Source organism: Opisthocomus hoazin, chromosome 26 (genome assembly GCF_030867145.1).
Source record: "Opisthocomus hoazin isolate bOpiHoa1 chromosome 26, bOpiHoa1.hap1, whole genome shotgun sequence".
Classification (NCBI taxonomy): Eukaryota; Metazoa; Chordata; class Aves; order Opisthocomiformes; family Opisthocomidae; genus Opisthocomus; species Opisthocomus hoazin.
This window is the reverse complement of record NC_134439.1, coordinates 6,983,618-7,008,337: the sequence shown is the minus strand read 5'-3', so window position 1 is coordinate 7,008,337 and position 24,720 is coordinate 6,983,618. Positions and strand designations below refer to the sequence as shown.

General features: G+C 48.9%; 2 protein-coding genes across 6 annotated transcripts; one reads left to right on the top strand and one right to left on the bottom strand.

The window, feature by feature from the left end:
• The first annotated feature begins 463 nt into the window (after positions 1 to 463).
• LOC104326729 (olfactory receptor 4N5) lies at positions 464 to 1,399 on the top strand. The gene has a single exon (XM_009931537.2). The coding sequence runs from the start codon at positions 464 to 466 to the stop codon at positions 1,397 to 1,399; it is 936 nt and encodes a 311-aa protein (XP_009929839.2).
• Positions 1,400 to 1,493: 94 nt separating this feature from the next.
• SDR39U1 (short chain dehydrogenase/reductase family 39U member 1) lies at positions 1,494 to 22,131 on the bottom strand. Of its 5 annotated transcripts, XR_012766229.1 has the most exons (8): positions 22,073 to 22,131; positions 21,525 to 21,631; positions 21,110 to 21,192; positions 20,368 to 20,489; positions 19,547 to 19,690; positions 18,297 to 19,347; positions 6,536 to 6,661; positions 2,185 to 2,259 (listed from the first exon to the last, which is right to left on the bottom strand). XR_012766229.1 is itself a non-coding variant. In XM_075443347.1 (7 exons), exons 1-7 carry the CDS (start codon positions 22,086 to 22,088, stop codon positions 1,814 to 1,816), a joined length of 1,068 nt encoding a protein of 355 aa, XP_075299462.1. In that variant the 5' UTR covers positions 22,089 to 22,131; the 3' UTR covers positions 1,494 to 1,813. The 5 variants fall into 5 exon arrangements, 2 of the variants coding, with proteins under 2 accessions (XP_075299462.1, XP_075299463.1); XM_075443347.1 differs by lacking the exon at positions 6,536 to 6,661 and having other exon boundaries at positions 1,494 to 2,259; positions 19,198 to 19,347; XR_012766227.1 differs by lacking the exon at positions 2,185 to 2,259 and having other exon boundaries at positions 2,266 to 6,661.
• Between the last annotated feature and the right edge of the window lie 2,589 nt (positions 22,132 to 24,720).

Genomic DNA, 24,720 nt, shown 5'->3' with positions numbered 1-24,720 from the left:
ATCCTAGAATTAAATCTGTCTACCCTGGAATAACCTGCTTTTGTCAACTGGAGACAGACTAGGCATGACTGGCTCAGATAAAGCCATCTACACTGTAAACCACAAAAATCAGCCTACCCATGGAAGAATAGACCTATACTTTATGACTTACACTCCATCCAGGTGCAGGTTCCCAGGGCACAGAGAAAACAACATCTGATAAAATGTGGACATTTCACATTTACATTTCCAGTAAAATGTCCAGGTTAATGGGAATCTAAATTACTGGCTTTCAAGTATTTCACCATTAGGAGTTCCCTAAAACCAGGAAATGGGAAAACGGCATGGATTTTAGGCCATCTAAATGTGCCCCAAGTTGTTCAAACATTTCTGTAGATTTGCACTGGTGTCTGTTTTATTCCATGACTGGTGTCTGGTTTTGTCCATGATTATTGTCTGTTTTTTAACATTTTGCAGAGTAGAAATGGAGCATGAGAACTATACAGTAGTTACAGAGTTTGTTCTGCTGGGATTGTCCCAAAACCATGAAGTTCAGATGATTCTCTTCTTCTTCTTCCTGCTCTTTTATATGATCATTCTGCCAGGCAATGTCCTTATCATTCTCACAATTCGAGGAGATTCCCAACTGGGATCACCCATGTATTCTTTCCTGGCCAATTTGGCATTCTTGGACATCTGCTACTGTTCTGTGACTCCACCCAAAATGCTGACTGACTTTTTTGCACATCCTAAGACCATCTCCTATAGCGCCTGCATGGCCCAGCTTTTCTTCCTCCACTTCCTGGGAGCAGCTGAAGCTTTCCTGCTGATGGTCATGGCCTATGACCGTTATGTAGCCATTTGCAAACCTCTTCACTACACCAGGGTTGTGAACAGGAGGGTATGCTGTGTCCTGGTTGGAGCTACATGGGGTGGGGGCTTCATCCATGGCATCATTCTATTTGGTCTCAGTATCCACCTCCCCTTTTGTGGTTCCAACATCCTGGACAACTTCTTCTGTGATGTCCATCAGCTGGTCAAGCTGGCCTGTGCCAACACTTACATAGTGGAGCTTTTGATGTTCCTCAACAACGGAGTTGTTATTGTTCTGTGCTTTACACTTCTCCTAATCTCCTACACTGTCCTATTGCTGAAGCTCCGGACACAGTCCTCCAAGGCAAAGAACAAAGTTGCTTCCACCTGTGTTTCCCACATCATTGTGGTTTTTATCATGTGTGGTCCAGCTATGTATATCTACAGTCTACCCTTCCAAGCTGTCCCAATGGAAAAAGTTGTTGCTGTCTTCCATACAGTCATCTTCCCCTTGACTAATCCCATGATCTACACCTTGCGTAACAAGGAGATCAAAGGCTCAATGTGGAACCTGGTCAGCAAATACATACTCTGGTGTGGAAAATAAAAAAAAAAAAAAATTTTTGAAGTAAATAAGTGAAGCTTTTTTTTTTATTTTTGCTTCATTTATTAATACAATTTTTTTTAAGCACAACTCCGTAGTGTACATTATGTAGCAACATAATATATATTAAGCAAGCTTCAAATTATTAATTAATTATTAAAAATCCTTGGAGTGATACTAAAACCTGTATGGAATAATTCAGAGGAGAATTATACTGTAAAAGAATTAACACAGTTGTGCTATGAAGTTCTACTGTTAAAATTCTGTATGGCTACAGAAATTAACTGGTAGGTGTGAAGCATTTATAGAATCATTACTGAACTTCTGGTCCAGATGCAGATAGATAAAATTAAGTAGTAAGCATGTTAGTTTAAGATTTCAGCTTATACTTGAATCTCCGACTGTTGACACTGCCTGCTATTTGACTCTCATATGACTTGTCCTGAATAAGTCAATTTCTTCTCCACAAACGGACAATATGCAAGTCACTGCATGATATAGCTTGAGACAGTAGTAGCACCTCTGTGATAACATATTTAAGCAGGAAAAAACCATGCACAATTGCAATTGCACCCGGAGAGAGGAGTGAGAATATGAGAGCAACAACCCTGCAGACACCAAGGCCAGTGAAGAAAGAGGGGGAGGAAGTGCTCCACGCACCAGAGCAGAGGTTCCCCTACAGCCTGTGATGAAGACCATGGTGAGGCAGGCTGTACCCCTGCAGCCCATGGAGGTCCATTGTGGAGCAGATCTCCATCTGCAGCCCATGGAGCACCCCACGATGGAGAAGATGGATGCCGAAAGGAGGCTGTGGACCTGAGGGAAGTTCATGCTGGAGCAGGCTCCTGCCAGGACCTGTGGACCTGTGGAGAGAGCAGCCCACACTGGAGCAGGTTTTCTGGCAGGACTTGTGAGCTCACAGGGGACCCACACTGGAGCAGTCTGTTCCTGAAGGACTCCACCCTGTGGAAAGGACACACGCTGGAGCAGTTCATGAAGAACTGCAGCCTGTGGGACAGACTCACATTGGAGAAGTTCATGGAGAACTGTCTCCCGTGTGAGGGACCCCACACTGGCACAGGCGAAGGGTGTGAGGACGAAGGAGCAGCAGAGACGTGTGATGACTGAACACAACCCCCATTCCCTGTCCTCCTGTGTTGCTCAGGGGGGGAGGAGGTAGAGAATTCAGGAGAGAAGTGCTTGTTTTTTCTCTGTTTTTCCCCAGGAAATTATTCCTGTGGGACATTTCAAGAGTTCTTAACATGCAGAAAACTTGTTTTCTCTTAGAAAAAGTTCCTGGGGTCAAACCATCAAATTTCACTGAAGCAGTAAGCCTCCAAATGTATTTCTGACCTTTGTCACTGAGGTCGTTCCAATAAAGAGAGTTTGTTTAATTATTCTCATGATTAAATACACTGAATAATTTGTTAGGCCATAAAAATTGCAATTTTAACATCTGGAGTTTTATCTTAATGGCTTGTCATTTTATTTCTAGGTGGTTAAAATCCCATAGTATCACAACAAATTTCCCAGAGGCATCTATGTAGGCAGGAGCAGGAAATCTCCTACGGAGCAGCAACAGAGAATCACATCTCAAACAACTCACTTCCCTGGAGAGTGGGGCGCAGAGATGTGTGACAAAACGAGTCTTGGGAAATGCAGTGAAGCCAAGTCTTCCTTAGGCAATGGAAGCCGTAAGTACATCTTCCCCAACACCTTAAGGAAGTCTAGTTTAATCTTGAATAATTCTTCTGCAACGCGGAACGAAGAATTTCAATGACTCAATGATAGTAGTGTAGAAAAAGGTCACTTTGTTAATTATGGTGATGATCAGACATTTTTGGCAATAATCAGACCCTGTGATATACTAGAAACAAAAGTTTTGACCGTTTCAAGTGGACATTTCATTTCAGAGCAAAAAATATCACTCTTTCATGTAAAGTTAGAATAGAATATTTCAGTTGGAAGGGACCTACAATGATCATCTAGTCCAACTACCTGACCACTTCAATGCTGATCAAAAGTTAAAGCATGTTATTAAGGGCGTTGTCCAAATGTCTCTCAAACACTGACAGGCATGGAGCATTGACCACCTCTCCAGGAAGCCTGATTCAATGTTTGATCACCATCTTGGTAAAGAATCGTTTCCAAATGTCAAGTCTGAACCTCCCCTGCCACAGCTTTGAACTGTTTCCAGGTGTCCTGTCCTTGAATCCCAAGGAGAAGAGACTGGCACCTCCCTCTCCACATCTCCTTCTCAGGAAGCTGTAGAGAGCAACAGCGTCGCCCCTCAGCTTCCTTTTCTCCAAACTAGACAAACCCGAAGTCCTTAGCCACTCCCCATTGGACATTCCTTCCAGACCCTTCACCAGCTTTGTTCCCCTCCTCTGGACATGTCCAAGTACCTTTAAATCTTTTTTAAATTATGGGGCCCAGAACTGCACACAGTACCCAAGGTGAGGCCACACCAACTCTCCTGTAGCTAGCTGTAACATCCGCTAACTCCTTCAGTACTCTGTGATGAATTCCATCAGGCCCCATAGACTTCTGGGCATTCAACTGATTCAACGGGTCCCTTACAATTTCAGTGTCCACAAATGGAAAGTCACTGTTTTCACACTCATGGTCCTCTGACTCCTGGGAAGGGGCAGCCCAAAGTCAGTACTAAAGACAACCTACTGAACAGCCTATAGCCCTCGATCCCAGCATCCTATAGCCATCCATCCCAGCACTCCAGTCATGGGACTCTTTCCACCAAGTCTCACTAATGACACCATAGCTCTGGGAATGGATCAATGTTTCCAGTTTGTCCTGTTTGTTTCTCATACTTCATGCGCTGGTGCACAAGCATTTCATATGTGCTTCTAAAACCTCAGTGCTCCTGGGAACAACGTAAATGCTCCCATCAGCATTGCCACCCTCAGGCAGTGTCATGCCAACCCTTGGCTTACCTTCAGCTTTCCTCGTGGTATCCCCTTCCCTGATCTATTCTAGTTTAAAGCATCTCAATCAGTCCTGCCAGCTTATGGGCAAAGAAGCATTTCCCCTATTAGGACAGGTGGATCCTGTCAGGCCCCAGTATAACTTGTGTCTTGAAAACTCTTCTGTGGTTATAAAAACCAAAGTTCTGGTGAAGGCACCAGGCTTGGAGCCAGGTATTGATGTCTTGGGCATGCTTGTTTCTTCCAGTATCTCTCCCCATTACTCCCCAATCGTCCCATGGGAGGATTCAGGAAAGCACTACCTGTGCTCCTGAATCCTTTAGCTTCCTTCCCAGAGCCTTGAAATCTCTTTTAAATGATCTTGGACTTATTGTTGTGATGTCACTAGTACCCAAGTGAAAGAGCAGCAGTAGGTAATAATCTGAAGTCTGTACTAAGCTCATCAGTTATCTGTTGACATTGCTGATTCAGGCCCCAGGGAGGAAGCAAACTTCCCTGAAAAGAGGGCATGGCCTGCAGAGGGTGCCGCTGTTCCGCCCACGAGGGAGTCACCCAAGACAATAACTAACTGCTGTTCCTTCTCCGTGCTGGTCTTCATACAGCTCTTGATGCAAGGAATTGATCTGAACTTGGTGAGAGTACTTTTACAGATTCCTCCTATTCTGTGTCAACATTTCCTTTGTCTGCCATACTCCTACCTATTTTGTAAAGGTAGCTGAGAGGGTAAGGAGGGGTTCTTACAGCTCCCTGCAGTAACTTGCTTCCACTCCTCCCTATCCCTCATAACACTGCCTTCTTCCTGGCACAAAACTGATACTAGATCTACATCAGTAGTGGCCATGCTGAGTTGGCTTGTGCATACCAGAGATAGCAGAGCACAGCTCCATTGGTCTATATTTCCTTCTCAGACTCAACTGTTCCTCAGTTTGCCCAACTCCTCCTGAAGTTCAGTCGCCAGGCAGAGCAGTTCATCTACCTGGGCACACCTCCCACAGATGTGCTTGTGACGGCCCTCCACCTCCCAAGAAGCCCCAGGCACACCCTGCAGCCTGAAATCTGGATGGTCATGCTCTGACAAGAGCTCTGTCTCTGTGGCTGCACTGGTTGTACCAGGTGCTAGAAGCTCAGGAGAAACAAGAGGACATGGCATTTTCCTGGAAGGGTGACCATGCTGCCACACACCTGCCCACTGTATCATTTCCCAAGCATCAGCCAAATTATAGCATCACTGTGAACTTGTCTGCCATAACTAAATTCAGCCTTTAGCTGATCACTGCAAATGATGGAAGAACAGATTCTCATCTCTCCTTAGGAACAGTATTGCCCTACAATGATTAGATATGAAAACAGTACCAGGCATTACAATCCTTCACAGGACAGGCTGCTCAGAAGGCTGTCACTCCCAGCCAGCAGTAAGACTGCAGCCAATGACAGCAGTGTCTGTAAGTAGCCTAGAAGTAGCTTATACATTTATCCTAAACTGCACCCACATTCATACATGCAGCACTTGAAAGGAGTGGGGAAAGCCACGTAAGCGACCCAATGCTTTAATTTATTGTGGAGAAGTGTGACTGCTGGCTAACTGGGCATTTCCCTGCATGCAGCCCTTGCTGGTATTATTCGTGCCAAACAGCTGTCTTTTTGCTTTCCACTGCATATTTTCCCAACAATAATTTCCTAGAGAAGGACTAAAAACTGACTTCCTCACTTAGAAGCTGAATGAATAAAGACTGAACTAACTGTTTTGTCTTTCAATCTTTTCTAAATCTTTCATGTATTTTAAATATTTAGTAACTCCAAATATGTTTGAAGAAATTAATGGTCCCGGGTAACAATAGTAATGATTGCTGCCATCTGAGTTATTTGAGGGTTTTTTGAATTCTCTTGTTGTATCTCAACATCTAAGAAGTCAGTAACAAAGCTTTACACAATCCGCTTAGGAGCAGCTGGAACTCTGGCAGTGCCAGTGTGGTATATTTAACAAAATGCTAGGTGGGAAATATTGTTCCTTCATAGTTTCTTAGTATTTCAAACTCTGATATCCTTGAACTCTTACCAGCATGTGAGTTTTCTGAGCATTTCTACAGAATTTTTCCCTTAATATTTGTAAATATTTTACACATTTTTAACTGATAGCCCACAGCTGATTTTATAGAACAACTTCTTGTTCTGAAAAATATAACCCAAATGTTATTACCATGTAAATTCAGGCGTGGCTGTTTAAAAACTTGTTTATTTTTAGTCTCCTGTCCTTTCCTCATACTCCTCTGACACGTTTGCCTTTAGAACTGATTGGCTTCATAAATGAAGAACTGCTGTTAACCTAGAAGAAACAAACAGGAAGGAAAAATATCCAGATTTTGTGTAACAGAATATGGTGCAGTCTTTTGAAATTTATTTCTTTACTTCATCACTGACTTCCTGAAAATCTGCAATGAAGCCAGGGCACCCGAATATTAATCTTTAAAGGACTTTACATCCGTACATGATGCATATTATTCAAAATCAAACACAGAAACTAACGTATATTATAATAACTTATCTCTCCTGTCCTTTAATATTTTATCTTTACTTTTTTATCACACCTGTAATACAGCAGTAGTTTCTTTTTTGAGATGTATATCATATATAGAAGAACTTCATAGCAAACAGAAATACCAAATTAGCAACTATGCACCAAATCAGTGTCACATATTTGTTTAATCTGTGTTTGTCAAATGGCCCATTGTATTCCTACAAGTCTTTCTTATGGAGTTGCAGCTTACTTTCAAAACTGTTAAATGCAAACACATATTTTCAGTTAGGGTATTCTGAAACAAAAATTTATTTCTAAAATATTTTTATTGCAATATGTAACATATCTTTAAATTGTCACAGGAAAACAGGATCAATAATATTTAAATGTAGAGTATGTCAACTGTCCAATCATTTATTTTCTCTGATTTAAAATTAAGAGGTGGGTTTTTTTTATTAATTGCTTAGCATTGACTGATACAGGGTATGCCGTAAATCTACTTCTACTGAACAAACTAGAAAATATTGGAAAAAATTTCTTTCAGTAGTGAAATATCAAAGGAAAGCCAGGGAAAGTCAGTGTATGAAAAGGCTGGCATTATTTAAATGGTCTGGGGTATCCGAGGCATCTGCATGGAGCATAGGGATGAACTGTGCCCCCAAAAGAGCGTTGGTCTCCCTTCATGTGGCACCAGACTTCAGTAACTGAACTGTTTGCAAATGCTCAGCTCACTCCTACACCTGTATATATGGTTGTACAGTTGAAGACCTCACGTTAACACCCTGTGTCATCGCACCCCCGCATTACAGATGCCCAAAGACAGGGGACGAATTCCATGGCACATGCATAATCTTTAAACAGACACACAAGGCATGTGTGGGACTAAGCCCTCTTAAGCCCTGCAGACTTCTGCATGGCTACCAACCCACCCTGTATTCACCGAGGCCAAAACTGTCCCTCATATCATGGTGTAAGTGCCCCTTTTGTAGTGTAGGTACCCTGGAGCACAACAAACAGCTTTTCTCTTCACCTTCCTCTGCATCCTAGAAGAGTGTGGAGCAGCTCCCAAGCTCAGTAAGCAGATGGAGCAGTCACTGCAGAGTAGTCACTTCTCTCCTTCTCAGGATAAGAAAATGGAAATATCTCTCCCATCTACAGACCTGCTGCCCTGAAGCTTTCACTCAGTGGTGCTTTGAAATAAAAGTTCAGTCACTGCCACTGGATTGTCTTATCAGTAAAGTCCTCAGAGAAGTGGTTATTCAAAGTGTCTACCAAGTGTCTACCAGTGCTTCTGGGTCCAGGCTCTTTGCCCCTTTGTAAAGTGAATTTCTTTGGTTATACAATAAAAAGCTGGTCCCCACACAACACAAAGGAGCACATAGGCCCAACAACAGGCAGAGAAACCGCAATAACCTAACCAGAGAAACTGACTCTCTGACCCAGCTCTTCCTAGGGCTGTCCCAGGAGAGCCATCAGTCTCATGCTCTGCGAGTGACACCCATCCCGATGTGTCAGTGGCAGCAGTTCTCTGGGTCACCTTACAGACTGAGGCAGCGTTAATGCCTGGGGGGTACGGGACACATTATGGAATGAAGGCAAAAGCATCTCAGGATTGTACAGGATTTATTATTGGATGTTCAAGGGAGGAACCACAGGCCGGCTGCTACACTTGTCTGGCCATGCTCTGCACCTGCGCCTCCTCCATGCAGTCTCTTCTGTTCTTATTCAACTTCATTTCTAACTATTTTCCTGGGTGTGAGTAAGACAACTGGAAGAATTGGTTACTGGAGGGACCAGAGGGGACCAGCTGGTGGAGATATCATAAGTTTTGGTGGCCAGCTGAGACACATATTTAGGAGAGAAGGAGCTGCATGTTTGGGTCGCTGAGGTTGCAGTGGCTGACCACTGGATAACAGAGATCTACAAACACAAAGACTGTTGCTGAACACCAAATGTTGCAGAGGCAGAAGGTCTCAGTGCAGAGGCAGAGGGCCTCAGAATCTGGGACAGAAGTTCAGTCTGATCCTTCTCATATGCTGCATGGATCTTCTCGTCCTCATCCATGGTTCAAGGAACTCAGCCAGCCCAGTGGGAAAAAGAGGGCAGGGGAAGTTGACCACGCATGGGATTCAGGTCCTTGAGATTCTCATGGCATCCAGCGGAGAGGAGTTTCTTCAGCAAACCTTGCATCTCTCCACAATCACTTCCCACATTTGCCTTAACCTCCAGAGCATTTAAAGCCTAGAAGAGTCCCAAACACCAGCAGCACAGCTGCAGATCATCTTGCAGCGACTCTCACTAACTGCAAGTCAAGCTAAATGAGAGAACAGAGCAGTATCTTCACACGGATGACTTCAGAATTAACTGCAGCTATTGCCCATTCCTGGCCCTTGGGAGCTCATATTTCTATACCATGGCTTTTCTAATGACCAAAATACCTTCCCTCTGAGTCATAGCGCAGCTCGAAAGATTGTTCCCTAGACCCTTCACCAGTCTTGTTGCCCTTCTCTGGACACACTCCAGCACCTCAATATCTTTCTTGCAGTGAGGGGCCCAAAAGTGAACACAGTACTCCAGGTGCAGCCTCACCAGAGCCGAGTACAGGGCATGATCACCTCCCTACTTCTGCTGGCCACACTATTCCTGATGCAAGCCAGGATGCCACTGGTCTTCTTGGCCAGCTGGGCATACTGCTGGCTCATGTTCAGCCGGCTGCCAAACCACAGCCCCAGGTCCTTTTCCACCAGGCAGCATTCCAGCCACTCTTCCCCAAGCCTGTTACGCTGTATGGGGCTGCTGCGATCCAAGTGTAGGACCTGGCACTTGGCCTTGCTGAATCTCATACAATTGGCCTCAGCCCACCAACCCAGCTTGTCCAGATCCCTCTGTACAGCCTTTCTAACCTCAAGCATATCAACACTCCCACCAAACTTGGTGTCATCTGCAAAATTACTGAGGGTGCACTTGATCCCCTCATCCAGATTGTTGACAAAGATGTTAAAAAGAATTGGCCCCAGTACTGAGCCCTGGGGAACACCATTTGTGACTGGCCACCAGCTGGATTTAACTCCGTTCACCATCACTCTCTGGGCCTGTCCACCCAGGCAGTTTTGCACCCAGCTAAGAGTACACCTGTCCAAGCCACGAGCAACCAGTTTCTCCAAGAGAATGCTATGGGAAACAGTGTCAAACGCTTTACTAAAGTCCAGGCAGACAACATCTACAACTTTTCTCTCATCCACTAAGCTGGCCATCTTGTCACAGAAGGAGATCAGGTTAGTCAAGCAGAACCTGCCTTTCATAAACCCATGATAACTGAGCCTGATCACCTGGCTGTCCTGCATGTGCCGTGTGATGGCACTAAAGATGATCTGCTCCATCACCTTTCCTGGCACCAAGGTCAGACTGACAGGCCTGTAGTTCCCTGGATCTTCCTTCTGGCCCTTTTTGTAGATGGGCATCACATTTGCTAACCTCCAGTCAACTGGGACCTCCCCGGTTAGCCAGGACTGCTGATAGATGATCGAAAGTGGCTTGTGAGCACTTCCAGCAGCTCTTTCAGTACCCCTGGGTAAATCCCATCCAGTCCCATAGAGTTGTGTGTGTTTAAGTGGTGCAGCATGCCGCTATCCATTTCCCCTTGGATTATGAGGGCTTCATTCTGCTCCCTGTCCCTGTCTTCCAACTCAGCGGGCTCGGTACCCCAACAACAACTGGTATGAATTGCAGCATCTTTTTGGGTTATGAGTATGATGGGTGTGAGCGTTCACCAGGCGCAGAAAGGGCTCAAACACATAGGTTTTAACAAGAGAGACTTTGCAGAAATGAGGCTTGTCCATTTCTCAACAAAGGGTCATGCAGCATTGCACTGTACCTCACAGCCCTCAGTCTCATGCACTCTGTGCAGACCTTCTTCATCAATCCCAGAAACAGGGATTAATTAGTGAAGCTCATTGTTAAGGGATGTCAGGAGCCGCTGTCATCTCCAATACCCCCAACCCAGGACCCTCACACCCAGCTGCTGGAGTCCACCCTGGGGACCTGAAGACTCAAGGCCTCTGCCCAGGCCAAGGGATGTGGCTGCCACTTTCCCATTTGCAATTTCAACCAGTAGTGAAGCCGAGAACTTATCCTGGAGACACACACATGGACACAGACAGAAAACACACACACAGATGACACTGACATGGCCATTCACACTGCCACAACCAAGGCGCAGCCATCAACAGCACACATGACCCATGTAATGCACAAGCACAGACAGCCACCTCCAGTCGTCTTCTGGGGATAGCAGACACAGGTCACTAGTGCAGGTACACACATGAAGCTGTCAGGCTTCACAAGCCTATACACATTTGAGGGTCCCTCAAGCACTGGCACAACTCCTTTGTCCGCTCAGCACCCCTACCCGGACCCAAGCCCTCTGACCCACCCCATGGGTCCCTTACTCTCTGCCTGGTCCAGCTTGATGCACCAAGCATGCAACACACGCACTCATCTCACAGGCACCTCACACTCACAGGTATCCTTGGGTACCAGCACGATACCAGCATGTCTGATACCCCTGCCCGGATCCTGCTCCAGCTTGAAGTTTGCTGGTGAATACACATGCACACCCTATGCACACCCGCTTTGTGGGGACTACAGGCAGTCTCCCGCCTCAGCGACCGGCACCAGGCACGCAGGCTGTGACATGTGGCCTTGCTCCAACTGCCAGCACTGAGCCCCTCACTTGCTTCACTCACACAGGTCCCTTCTGTAAGTGTAACTGGAAGGAGTGTATCTGATGCTTTAAAGGTATCTATCTAGTCAAGGACCTTCTCAATGCAAAAAAAGGGATAATAAAAAACGGAGAAAGCCATAAACAAGAAAACACACAGACACAAACGAGCTTCTAGCGGAGATCAGGTGGAAGAGAAAGGTCCATGAAATGTGGAAAGAGGGGCAGGACACTTGGGAAGAGTACAGGAACGTGGTCAGAGCGGGCAAGGATGCGACGAGGAAGGCCAAGGCCCACCTGGAATTGAAGCTGGCAAGGGATGTCAAAAACCACAAGAAGGGCTTCTTCAACTACATCAGCAGCAAAAGGAAGGCTAGGGACAATGTGGGGCCACTGCTGAATGAGGCGGGTGTCCTGGTGACGGAGGATGCAGAGAAGGCAGAGCTACTGAATGCCTTCTTTGCTTCAGTCTTCAGTGCTAAGACTGGCCCTCAGGAATCCCAGGCCCCGGAGGTAAGAGAAGCGTACAGAGAGGATGACTTTCCCTTGGTCGAGGAGGACTGTGTGAGGGATCGCTTAAGCGATCTGGACGTCCACAAATCCATGGGCCCCGATGGAATGCACCCACAAGTGCTGAGGGAGCTGGCGGATGTCATTGCTGAGCCACTCTCCATCATCTTTGAGAGGTCCTGGAGGACAGGAGAGGTGCCCGAGGACTGGAGAAAGGCCAATGTCACTCCAATCTTCAAAAAGGGCAAGAAGGAGGACCCAGGGAACTACAGGCCGGTCAGCCTCACCTCCATCCCGGGAAAGGTGATGGAGCACCTTATCCTGGAGGCCATCATCAAGCAAGTGGAAGAAAAGAAGGTTATCAGGAGTAGTCAGCATGGATTCACCAAGGGGAAATCATGCCTGACCAATCTAATAGCTTTCTACGATGACATGACTGGCTGGGTAGACGAAGGGAGAGCCGTGGATGTTGTCTACTTCGACTTCAGCAAGGCTTTCGACACAGTCTCCCATGATATCCTCCTAGGGAAGCTGAGGAAGTGTGGGCTGGATGAGTGGTCGGTGAAGTGGATAGAGAACTGGCTGAATGGCAGAACTCAGAGGGTTGTCTTCATCAATGACCTGGATGAAGAGTTAGAATGTACCCTCAGCAAGTTTGCTGATGACACCAAACTGGGAGGTGTGGTAGACACACCGGAAGGCTGTGCTGCCATTCAGCGTGACCTGGATAGGCTGGAAAGTTGGGCAGAGAGGAACCTGATGAGGTTCAACAAAGGCAAATGCAGGGTCCTGCACCTGGGGAGGAACAACCCCATGCATCAGTACAGGCTTGGGGTGGACCTGCTGGAGAGCAGCTCTGCGGAGAGGGACCTGGGTGTCTGGTGGACAACAGGTTGACCATGAGCCAGCAGTGTGCCCTGGCTGCCAAGAAGGCAAATGGGATCCTGGGGTGCATCAAGAAGAGTGTGGCCAGCAGGACGAGCGAGGTTCTCCTTCCCCTCTACACTGCCCTAGTGAGGTCTCATCTGGAGTACTCTGTCCAGTTCTGGGCTCCCCACTTCAAGAAAGATGAAGAGCTACTGGAGAGAGTCCAGCGGAGGGCTATGAGGATGGTGAGGGGACTGGAACATCTCCCCTACGAGGAGAGGCTGAGGGAGCTGGGCTTGTTCAGCCTGAAGAAGGCTGCGAGGGGACCTAATAAATGCTTATAAATATCTGAAGGGTGGGTGTCAGGAGGATGGGGCCAAGCTCTTTACAGTGGTGCCCAGTGACAGGACAAGGGGCAATGGGCACAAACTGAGGCACAGGAAGTTCCGTCTGAACATGAGGAAGAACTTTTTCCCTCTGGGGGTGACGGAGCCCTGGCCCAGGCTGCCCAGGGAGGTTGTGGAGTCTCCTTCTCTGGAGATATTCAAGACCCGCCTGGACAAGTTCCTGTGCAGCCTGCTGTAGGTGACCCTGCTTCGGCAGGAGGGTTGGACTAGATGACCCACAGAGGTCCCTTCCAACCCCTACCATTCTGTGATTCTGTGATTCTGTGAAACGTGATTGACAAATAAGGGAGGCAATGACGAGAACCAAACCTGGTCAGTCACGCTAACTGATGAGAGCATGTAGGAGTGTGTAGGAGTGTGAGAATGTTTAGTCCAGTGAGTTTATCTGATCGGGGACCTCCTCAACTGGGATAGTAAGAAACACAGAGACAATAAACCAACATCACACACAAACCTGACAAAACAAACATGGAGACAATGACAAGAAACAAACCCCACCAGTCACACTAATTGATGGGCTATCAAGAAACCACAGGTGCCACTTCCAGGAAGATCAAAATGGACTCTGCAACTGTTAAGATTTCGAAACATGGGAGATCCTGGATGCAGACATGGGCTGGAAGGGGTGTGGGAATAGGCAGAACTGTACAAATCCATGACGGACGTACAGGGGAAGGGGAAACGAGGTGTTGGCAGAAAGATGTATAAAAGGGGCCAGCTGAGTGCAAGTTGCAGGCAAAATGGCTTTGGGAGTACAGAAAGAGGAATAACTTATATACCTGTCCACGCTAACCTTCACCAAATGCCAGTGAACCATGAGAGCAGATTAGCACGTTACCAAGTATGAAAAGCTACTATCATGAAATATCATAACTAATGGCCTTGTTAGGTCCTTTTGGTTTGTCTTACCAGTAATCCTTTGAAGAACCCGAAATTTAAAAAAATGGATTGAATGATAGAGTTGTCCTTGACAGTAACTTTTCTTTCCTTCCCCACTGTGCCCCCCCTCCCCAACCTCCAAGTATGAAGTCTGCCAATTTCGATCGGGAACGACGTGCGTGTCTCTGCCAGTGTGTTCCTGTGAATTAGAAAAGGAGCAATGCCTTGCAATTTGTGAAAGAACACGTAGCATGGGCTAATGTTACAAATGGTGCAGAACTACCACTGGCTCCAAAAACTAAGAATTAAGCCCAGCTGTCTCTGATAGTGACTCAGCAGGCAGCTAACCCTGAAGCAGGTCACCAGTGCAGATCGCTCAGCTCTGCTGGAATGAAACGAAAACTGCAGGACCCACTGCCTGGAAAGATGCAGCTGTCAGAGCCAAATAACTGCACTTGCCTAACGGAGCTGTTACACTTACAGAGGTGTTACTGATCTTAAGTGCCTCAATATGTTCATGTCGATTGCCTCTGACAGGGTGGCCAGCAACCACAGTCCTTGCACATTTCCCCCCCCCCCCCATAGTTAATGCCCAGAGGAGTCTCCTGCCCCGATGTGTGCAGCCCACAGTGGGGCCCATTCCTGCTCCACAGGAGGGAGAAGTGGTGTGGGATGTCAGGGTATGGGGAAGGAGCCGGTCTGCTCTTTTAAAGAGCCATGAACAAGAACATACAGAGTTAAACCTGACACATGATCAGGGAGGTTGTGATGAGAACAAACCTGATCAGTCACCCTAATTGGTAAGGATGTGTGGAGCAAGTTTGAGAACATTTCTTTCTACAGTTGGGAGATGAAGGAAAGGGAGTGAGACAAACACAGAGAGTCGTAAAACCTGACCAGCTAGCATTAACAAAGACAATAACCAAAAACGAATGTCATCTCATCACTCGCACTAATTGATGCATGGGACAGGTGCATGTATCCACCTGCAAACTTAAGGCTGGACCAGCTGGCAAGCAGGAGGCCTCAGGTTTGGGCAGGACTATCAGGTAGGTAAGAAGGCCATGCTGGTAGCTGGGGGTACCTGCAAACATGGAGTGCCCTTGGGACGAGTGTGAGTGCTGTGTGTCTGGTGTATCAAGCTGGACCAGCTGGTGAGTAGAGGACCTGTGGGACGGGTCAGAGGGCTGGGGTCCAGGTAGGGGTTCGGGGCAGGCAGAGGGGTCATGCTGCTGCTCGAGGGACTCATGAGCGTGCATGTGCTTGTGAACCCTTAGGGTGCCATGTGAGTCTGCCAGCCCCAGAGCAGGAAGGCACATGGCTGGCTGTGCTTGTGTTCCACAGGTCCTGTGTGCGGGTGCTGCCGAGAGCAGCATCTTGGCTGGGGCAGTGTGTGACCAGCCACATCAGCATCATCTGCCTGTCTCTGTGTGCACGTGCCTCTGACAGGTGCTCAGCCTCAGGGCTGAGCAATCCTGCAAGCAGGAAAGCAGCAGCTGCATCCCTCAACTGCAGCAGAGACCCTGGGTAACTGGGCACCAGGCTGGGAGGCCAGTGGCCAGGCAGGAGGGTCCTAGGCCGGGGCTGCTGGAGGCAGCAGCTGCTCTTGACAGGTCTCACCAATGACAAGCATTCACCTCTAAAATAACAGAGAGACTTACCCCAAGTCAGAGTAAATCTTCAGAGCATATCTGGGGCACTACAGTGGGCTCAGACATGCTTACAGAAACACTCTGCCAGCACTAAGCACTACAGGGCTGGCTGTGCCAGCGCTGCAACAGCACAAGACCTGTACTTTGGATCACAAAGTCTTGCAGCCTGCAGCCAGGGTTTCCTTATGGTCATCAAAAATAGACACTGGTCCAAAATCCAGTCCATATCTCAGCTTGCTGTCACCCTAACACATTTTCTGGCTTCGCAGTAGACAAAGGGGCATGATGTGTACGTAAATTTATCATGATGGAAAGTCCTAATTGCACCCAGCAGCCAGTGTTTTCAGATCCCGTACTTGGATTTAGGTGTCAGAAGCTCATTTAAGTCCTGTGACATGTGTTTAAGCCAAGCCTCATGCAGAGGCAACCCTTCAAAATCCTGAGTGAGTTACAGATCCAGGCAGGGAGTCCGAGGCCTGGGAACTCTGCTTAGTGGTGATCCTTCATGGGATATGCAATCCTCTTTCAGAAGAGCTCTGGGTTTCCAGTGCTTTTCCAGCCATACTTGTCTTTATTTCCACTCACAACCCAAAGCCGTTGCAGTCATCAAGGTGCACATAGGTACAGAAACAACCTAATTGGGCTGGCTAGCCAGCCTGCCTGACAGAAGGATGCTGTAGCCCACAAAACATCTAGGGAAGCAGACTGAAGTCTGAGGCTCTAAGAAGTAGCTGGAATAACTAAGATGAAGCAACGCTGATTGTCCCCATTACACTGCCCTACAATGAAGTGTGCCTGCAACTCGGGGCAGGTCAGCCCGCTCTCCAGGACAGGAAACTGAGGCATGTGGAAAGAGGAAGGAATCTGTACCTAACTTAAAGGCAGCACAGACACAATCCAGGCAAGCCAGGCAATACTGCTTTCTTAGCTATTCCCAAAGTCCCAGCTGACCTGGCTGTGCTCACACTGACTGCAAGGACTATCTCCAGTTCCAGCTGGACAGTCTCACTCTGATTTTCCTGCCTGGAAATTGAGCAGATCGCCATTCTGTTTCCAGTCTGGACTGAGCAAGCAGGCAGGTGAGTGGGGAGTCCACACTCCACCAAGACTGACCCTTCAGCTACTGTGACTACATTAACCTGGCCTAAACCAGAAATATGTGGACAGCTCTTGTTCTGGATGATTTCTTATTTCAGGCATGGAGTAGGTCCTTTTAACTGCCTGAAGTGCCTTTTCAACTTATTTTTCTAGCCCAAAATTACACCACACTAAAAATATTTCTCCAAAAGTAGTGCTACAGTGAACTTCACTGCTCTGTAGATTTCACATCCCACAACCCACTTTTGACATGTGAAAATGGGTAAAGGGAAGCACGTGGATACATTTCCTTCCAATATGAGATGCTGAAACTGTAATATTCTCCACAAGAGAAGAGGTACTGCTTCCCAAGGCAGCCCAGGTGTAGTCAGTTGAACTCAGCATTATATAGTCATATAAGGTCAGTCTGACCTAATTATTTAAGTAAAATATGTACTCTAGGAAGGCCAAGATGTTGACGAGAGTGGTTGATACAGAACTGTCTAATTAGGAACTACAGTCCTTGGGAACGAAGTATATCCTGGAAAAATACGTAAACCAATTAAGATGTTTTTCAACAATCTGGAACTATCAGCAGAAGAATGATAAAGAGCGTCCTTAAACAAACTATCCTCATTATACTACTAAAAATCACACCCCCTGAGCTGGAGACCCCAGCCCAAGCAGAGATCCTTACTGACTGAGCATACGTCATAAATATTATGAGTACTTCATCTTCAAACCAAAGTGAGAAGAGAACTAACCAGTTAGTTAGGAGGGTATGGCTAATAGGTGGAACTGACATTTGTAACTGTATAAATACGTGATATGATTGTAGCCAGGTGTGCTAGCTTTGTGGAAATCCACCTAGCACCTGATTATGGCAAAACCAGAAATAAACTGGTGTCTCAGCTCTGTGTGCATATTGGATGTTGCACACTGGATAACAAACTGTTTGTGAGATATTCTCACTGCCCAATCAGGGGGAACCCTCTGAACACAAGTACTATAACATGGTACTTGTATAAGAATAAGGGAAAACTACCCTGTCTGGGATTAGGCAACTACAACGAAGGCAACAGCTGAAGTGCTCCTTTTGACTAAAGCAGTGCCTTGCACTACCTCATGCTGAGATGAAGCACCCAGTTTCTCCCCTGCACAAGCTCAGATGTAGTTGACACTTACCCAAGGTCTCAAGAGCAGTCCAGGGGCAACAGTCCCACTGGCACCCTGGGCCCTACAGGCTGGCAAAGCAGTGTTCTTCTTCACCCCCACCACAGCATCACAGTCACACAACCCTGGAGGGGTGCAACTTTTGGGTCTAGACTCACCTGGGAGGTTCTGACACAGCAACTTCATACCAGCACAGAGCCACCACAAGAAAGGAGATGGCAAAGTCTCCAAGCCATCCGTATCCAGCACCCTTTGTGCCCCCTCAAGATGCATCTTCTCCCACAGCCACAACTCCATTTCTTACGTGACTGAGAAGGGCAAAGCAGAAGAGCATAACTAGGTGTCTGTGTGACCATGGGGGAAAGAAAAGGGGAAAAACAGCAAGGCAGACATCTAGTAACACGGAGGAGAATTACAACACCTGAACATCTCTTTCCTGCTGCCACCCCTGCCTCTCAGGAGAGGAGACATTACATTCTCCAGCTGCTCTGCAAGCAGCTCACATGCACATTGGGGAAAATCGAAGATAGCAGGTTCAGTCACAATCCTTAGAGGGGCTTGTGGCCTTCCCCAAAAGCAGGTAATGTGGAGATTGCAGATGGCAATAAAAGGGACGACTCCTAAACTGGGGATGCACAAAGGGAAACAGCAGGGGAAAAGACTGCTCACCCTTTCAGCATGGGGATGGGGAAGTGTCAAGAAGGGGCAGGACTACCCTGTCTCATCCAGGGGAAGGCATACGAGCCAGTGAGCTCACAAAAACCAGGCCCAACCCAGCCCAACCGAGAAGTCCTCAGGCCACAATGTCCTTCAGAGCTCCAGACAGGTCAGGGAAGATGAAGTGGTAGCCGCTCTCCAGGGTGTGTTTTGGCACTACCCTTTGGCCCTCCAACAGCATGACGGCCCGCTCTGCCCCAAAGACAGCCCGCACAGCCCAAGCAGGCACTGGCAGCAGGGCTGGGCGCCCCAGAGCTGCAGCAAGCTCCTGAGCAAAGGTGCCATTGGAGGTGGCAGGGGAGGATGGGGAGACACCGTTGAGGACACCTTGCAGGCACTCACTCTCCAGGGCATGACACACAATCCCAGCCAGGTCCCGAATGTGGATCCATGGGAACGGCTGGAGCCCAGAGCCCAAGGGGCCTCCTAGTCCCAGACGGAACGGCCACAGCATTTGAGAGATTGCACCACCACCTCGGCCCAGCACTACCCCTGTGGGGAGAACAGAGTGAGATCTGAAAGGACAAAAGCCCCCTTCACCCCCAGACCTACAACCCAGAGACAATTCTTAGAGGGCTGGACTGGAACAGCAACCCAACAAGGAAAGGCACAAGACTTGACGTCCTTCTCCCTCCTCTTCCCCCAGCACCAAAGCAGAGGCACCCTGAAATGACATGATGCCCCATCTCACCAGATCTCACCACAACACCACGAGCTGGGCTCCCAGGGACGACAGCTGCAGCCTCCCAGGAGCTCACCAGGTGCGAGAAGAAGTCAAAATCCCCCCCAGGACTGTCTTCGGTATACTCAGCTGTGGGGCTAGGGCGGTAATAGCCTGCAGGTGTAACAGCAGAAAGGGGGTCAGGGTTGAATCATGACACCAGCCACCCTCCGTCCCCGAAGAGACTCTCTTCCCTGCGTCCAGGAGCCCAGAACTTGATCACTCCATCAGGGACATGCTCATAAGAGCAGCACAGGGCCTCTCTGATCACAATGCTGACAAATTTTTGAACTACCAATGCACTCTGCAAGTGCAGCAGGACGCACCAATATTCAGGCTGATCTGGCAGCCCCAAGAATCAAATTTAACAGCAAGCAACACACTGCGCCGGCTGCATAGAAAGGCGTTTGCTCTAAAATTGGGCATCACAGATGCTAAACTGTGGTAGTTTTAAAGACTGTAGCAGGCAGAAGTGCAGAGTTGGAGATCTGCAGCCAGATTCAGCTGAGGCCCTGCTTAGACAAACTGGTTCTACAGGATGCCTAAAGGCTTTCACAGGAAAACTAAGAAAAGGTCCTGTCCTAGTGACACCAAGAGCAAGCATAGGAACCCAAGTTCCTCTCCAGTAGTACCAAAAACCTGATCAAGGCTTGCCTAAACACAGCGACACTGACGGCAATAAAACTGGCATTTCAAGGCAGGACATGTGTCCCCCCAAAAGTGTGTTTCTGTCTGGAGGTGTACCTCTCCAGGTCAGCATGAGTCATGCCTTGGCTGGGACCAACCAGTACCTACGCCGGTGACAAGGACCCAAGCACGAGGTGGCTGTTCAGCATCAGCAATGGCTTTGGCCAAGGTCTTGGTGGTCTCAACCCGGCTGCTGATGATATCTCTGCAGAAGGCATCACCCCATCTAGGAAAGGGAGAGTCTCTGGTTACACTCCCCACAAGGACATCCCAGGAAAAAGCACCAATGAGGGCCCCAGCAGACAGCCGCTCACAAGCACACGAGAGGTCACATCAATTTCCCCCCACCCCAGAGCAGGGGGAGGACATGGGATCTTACTGCCTAAATAAAAGGGGACTTTGGGAGATGGTGGCCCTCCATTTCCCACAAAAGGCTGCAGATTTTGGATTGCCTTAGGACAAAGGAAGCAGAGGAGCTGGATACCAAAGCTGGGTGTGGTGAGCTCTTCCGAAGCGCCCAGCATTTCCAAAAATACTTTCACAGAAATCAAACTTCAGTTCTGATTTTGCATTATCTAAATGTAGACACATCCATTGTCATTTTGGAAACGCAGAACTACTTTTCCTGGCCTCCAACTGTCAATCCAGAAGGGAACCTGTATTCCACAGATCTCCCAGAACTTAACAGGCCCACAGAAATGTTTTGGATACTTGAGGACCCAGATGTCAACAGTTAGGTAACTCTAGTGTCTCCTGGACACCATTTCCTCCCCAGATCCCTTCCACATTCTCTGACAACACTGGGCCTTCACCTTGTCCCAACAGCACTATGGGAGATCAAGTTACCTGCGGAAAGGGTTGAGGACATTTTCACCAGCCAAGTTCACCACAGCGTCGCACGGGGGCAGTCCAGAGTGGGACAACTCTTCCTAGACAGGGGTAACAGAGACATCACACATCCAGCATCCCCCCTACTCAAGCCATCCCAACAACCAAGCAGGGTGGGCTCCTAAGAACTCCAGCCAGTTCCTTCCTGACACAACATGGAGCACAAGCCTGAATGGAGAAGATTTTCCTCCCTGGAGCTACAGCAGTACCCTTCCTAATGACTACAACCCATGGAGCACCTAGCAGCCCAAGAATACATCCACAGGAGCCAGATTCCCCACTGCAGATCCCCTGTATGCCATGGCAGGCCAGGGCAAGTGGGCTTGTTCCTCAGCGCTGACACGTTCCTCCTGTGACCACTCTCGTCTCATACCCAGCGGATCCGATCCTTGCCTCCTTGTCGAGAGACGTGGGTCACCTCATGCCCACGGCTCCGCAGCAGCTGGGTCAGGGCCCTGCCCACAAAGCCAGTCCCACCACCTAGGAGAAAGACAGCACGTCACAGATTTGCTACCCGGGCTGGCGTTCCCGGGCCGGCACAGGCGTCCCCACTGCCACGGCCAGCTTCCCGGGGCACACCCCTCCGGGCCCAGACTCCCCAGCGCCCACCTCCCCCGGCCCTGAGGGCCTCCACTCCCCGCGTCCGCGCCACGCACCACGTCCCACCCCTAGCCCCGGGAGAGAGGGGGGGCCCGGCCCCAACCGCCGCCCGCAGCACCCTCAACCCAGGCCAGCCCCCCCTCCACAGCTACGCCCCCCGCACAGGGCCCCAGCGCCCCGCGGCCCCCACTCAGGCCCAGCTCCCTCCGCCGGCGCCCGCCCCGCTCCCGGCAGCGGCCTGGCTGCAGCTCCCCCACGGCACCAGCGCTCCGAGCGGCCGCCGCGCACCGACCCCGGCCGCAGCCGCGGGCCCGCACTCACCCACGAGCACCCGCATCGCTGGGCCGGCCGCGCATGCGCCGGGCAGCCCCGATTGCGCATGCGCCCTCTCGTCACGCGCGCTGCGGGCCCGCTCCTAGCGGGGGCTCTTAAAGGGCCAGCGCGCCCCAGCCTGTCAACCCCTCCCGTGCCAGCGCGCAGGAGACCGGGCGGGCGGCCGGCCGGAGAGGTGGCTCGGGGGGAGCGAAACGTGCTGCTAAAACCAGCCCGAAAGGGAGCAGGAGCGACAGAGGAGGGAGCAGGGCCCGAGGAGCTGCGCAGCGCAGCGGGAGCCCACTGGTCAAACGCCAGGCTGGGCGCCGCGTAATCACAGCAATGTAATTAAACACCTGTAATTAAAATGCGGAATGAGACATAGGTTGGTCCTGCTGCACGGAGAAGTGAGAAAGCAACTCGGAGGAACTCATTAAGTCAGTCAGTTAGTTAAAGGGCGGAAATTAATGCTAGTGAAGTGGTTTTCAGTATTTCTGATCAAGAATGAACAATTTTGCAGCTGGGAATCAGGCTGGGGTTGTTTCTGTGGCCCCAGGCCTCCCCTCCCTCCGCACTCCTTCTTGCTCCTCTCCTCAGGGTCACAGGAAAAGAAATTATTTCAAGGATGTAATTCTGCCCCTGGACTTCAGATGTCTCTTCTGAGATGGGATGAAACGCACATGGAAAGACAAATCTTCCCGCTGCAGGCAGCTGGGCAGCCTTTGCTGCACACAGATCCGCCTGTGTTGTCAGCCCCCGTTATCCTGCGTCCTGCAAAGAGCAGAGGGTGATGGCAGCCGGTGGGCAGGACCTCTGTGTGTTGGCAGCTGTTCTGAAGCAGGGGTAAATGCTGGAGATATTTCTGCCCGCCTATCTGTCACCGAAAATCCGGGAATAAAACCTCGTAACACTGTTATCGAAAATCCGGGAATAAAACCTCGTAACACCAACGTAGTGTTAAAAGGCAGGCATTCTTTATTGCAGCGCTGGATGCACGGGGGATAATTCCACCGAACGTGCATACCCCATACCCCTTCCGTGCAGTTTATATAGATCAAAATATACATATTCATCTGATTGCATAAGCTCTTCCTTTCATAATCAGATCAGTCTATTTCCATACACTCCTCCCAGTCGCGCTTGCGCAGTGCCTCCTACTGGTGGTCGTCGGGGGTCTCAAAATGAAGGCTCATCCTCTTCATCACAGTGTCCGTGGGTTGACCCCTGTTTCTGCGCAAGCTCAGTCCTCTTCTGGCTCTTCTCCCTGTGGCACGGGTCGTCTTGACCAGTTCTAGGCACCTGCTAGTTTTAATTAAAACTAACTTCTTTGGGGGCGGAGATGTATGACTTTTTGCTTCAATTAATTCACACAATAGATAGGTACCACAAATGCACCTGCAATTACTAGGTAACGCTATTTCTATTAAAAATCCCCCTCCGCCATTATTGTTTAACATTAATGATTACCTAGGGACTAAACCCTCTGTTCCCAGACCTAATGTGCAGATGGGCAGGGCTGTACAAGGGACATAGCAGCATTGTTCGTGCTTTATGATTAACTAATTCCATCACCTTGGTTACATATCTACAGTTCATCTATCCTTGTCTGTACGTACACTCGTAGGCATTGCCCCACCTGCCCAACCATCTTTCCTCCTTCGCCCATACCCTGCTCTCTGTGGAGAGAGCAGGGTATCTTACATCCCCTGCCAGCGGGCCGTGTAACAGCATTTGGCAAGTCCTGTGACTAAGCAAAGAAGGAACTAGGTTTCTATGAGGAGCCAGCTGGAAATCTAAGACACTGGGAGTTATTTGCAGAGGAAGAGGCATCCCTGTGGTTCACAGGATGAAAGGTGGAGATGAACAGATGCTCTCTGTGTGGGATGTGCTGGCAGGCGGGTGGGTGAGTTGGAGCTGCTCCCCGTACGTGGTGTCATCTGCTCAACCCATGTCTACTGGATGGTTCACGGTGGTGATGTTGGCTGGAGGTGCTGGCAGCCTGTACATGCATTCTCCCTTTTAGTCCACCATAAAGGGCAGATGGCTGTACCTCGATGCAGCCTAGTAGGTTCTTCATTGCAAACTTTCAAAAATAAGGCAGGTGTAAGGCACCTTTGGATATGCCTCAAACTTGTGTTTTCCTCCCACCTCCCTCTGTCTGGTGGTGTTTCACTGGAAAGAACTTCCTAGAAAGACAAAATCTAGCATGCCCTTTCTCACTTCCTCTACACAGCTGCACTGTGTCTGTCTAACAAGATGTGATAGGGATAGAAACATGCCAGCAATCAGTCTCAATCTGTAACAGAGCCTCAGTGCCAGCAGCTGAGGAAGCCCAACACTTCTGCTTCTGTCACAGGGCAAAGCCTGCCCAAAACCACCACTCAGATACATGAGAATCATAGTACTATTGTGCCCACCACAAAGTTGGTGACTTTGATTTCAAAGACATCTTGACGTGAAAGCAAAGGTGGTGAGTCACAAAAGAAGTGGTTGATGATGTTGGAACCACAGAAAGGCAGGCAGAAAATGAAGGCAGTGGGAAGGGCAGGTGCAAGGAATCCACCCAACCAATGCCCCAGAACAAGCAATAAGCTCTACGATCCATATTGGTGCTGTAATGCAATGATTTGCAAATGTCCAGGTAGTGATCACAGGCC

What these genes read in the sequence shown, in the direction of transcription:
- LOC104326729 (XM_009931537.2), top strand. Translation starts at nt 464, where the DNA reads ATGGAGCATGAGAACTATACAGTAGTTACAGAGTTTGTTCTGCTGGGA.
- SDR39U1 (XM_075443347.1), bottom strand. An exon ending in GGTCCTTGTCACCGGCGTAG is followed by an intron (nt 19,691 to 20,367) that starts GTACTGGTTGGT and finishes TTACACCTGCAG; the next exon opens with GCTATTACCGCCCTAGCCCC. An exon ending in TGGTGTTGTGGTGAGATCTG is followed by an intron (nt 19,348 to 19,546) that starts GTGAGATGGGGC and finishes TTCTCCCCACAG; the next exon opens with GGGTAGTGCTGGGCCGAGGT.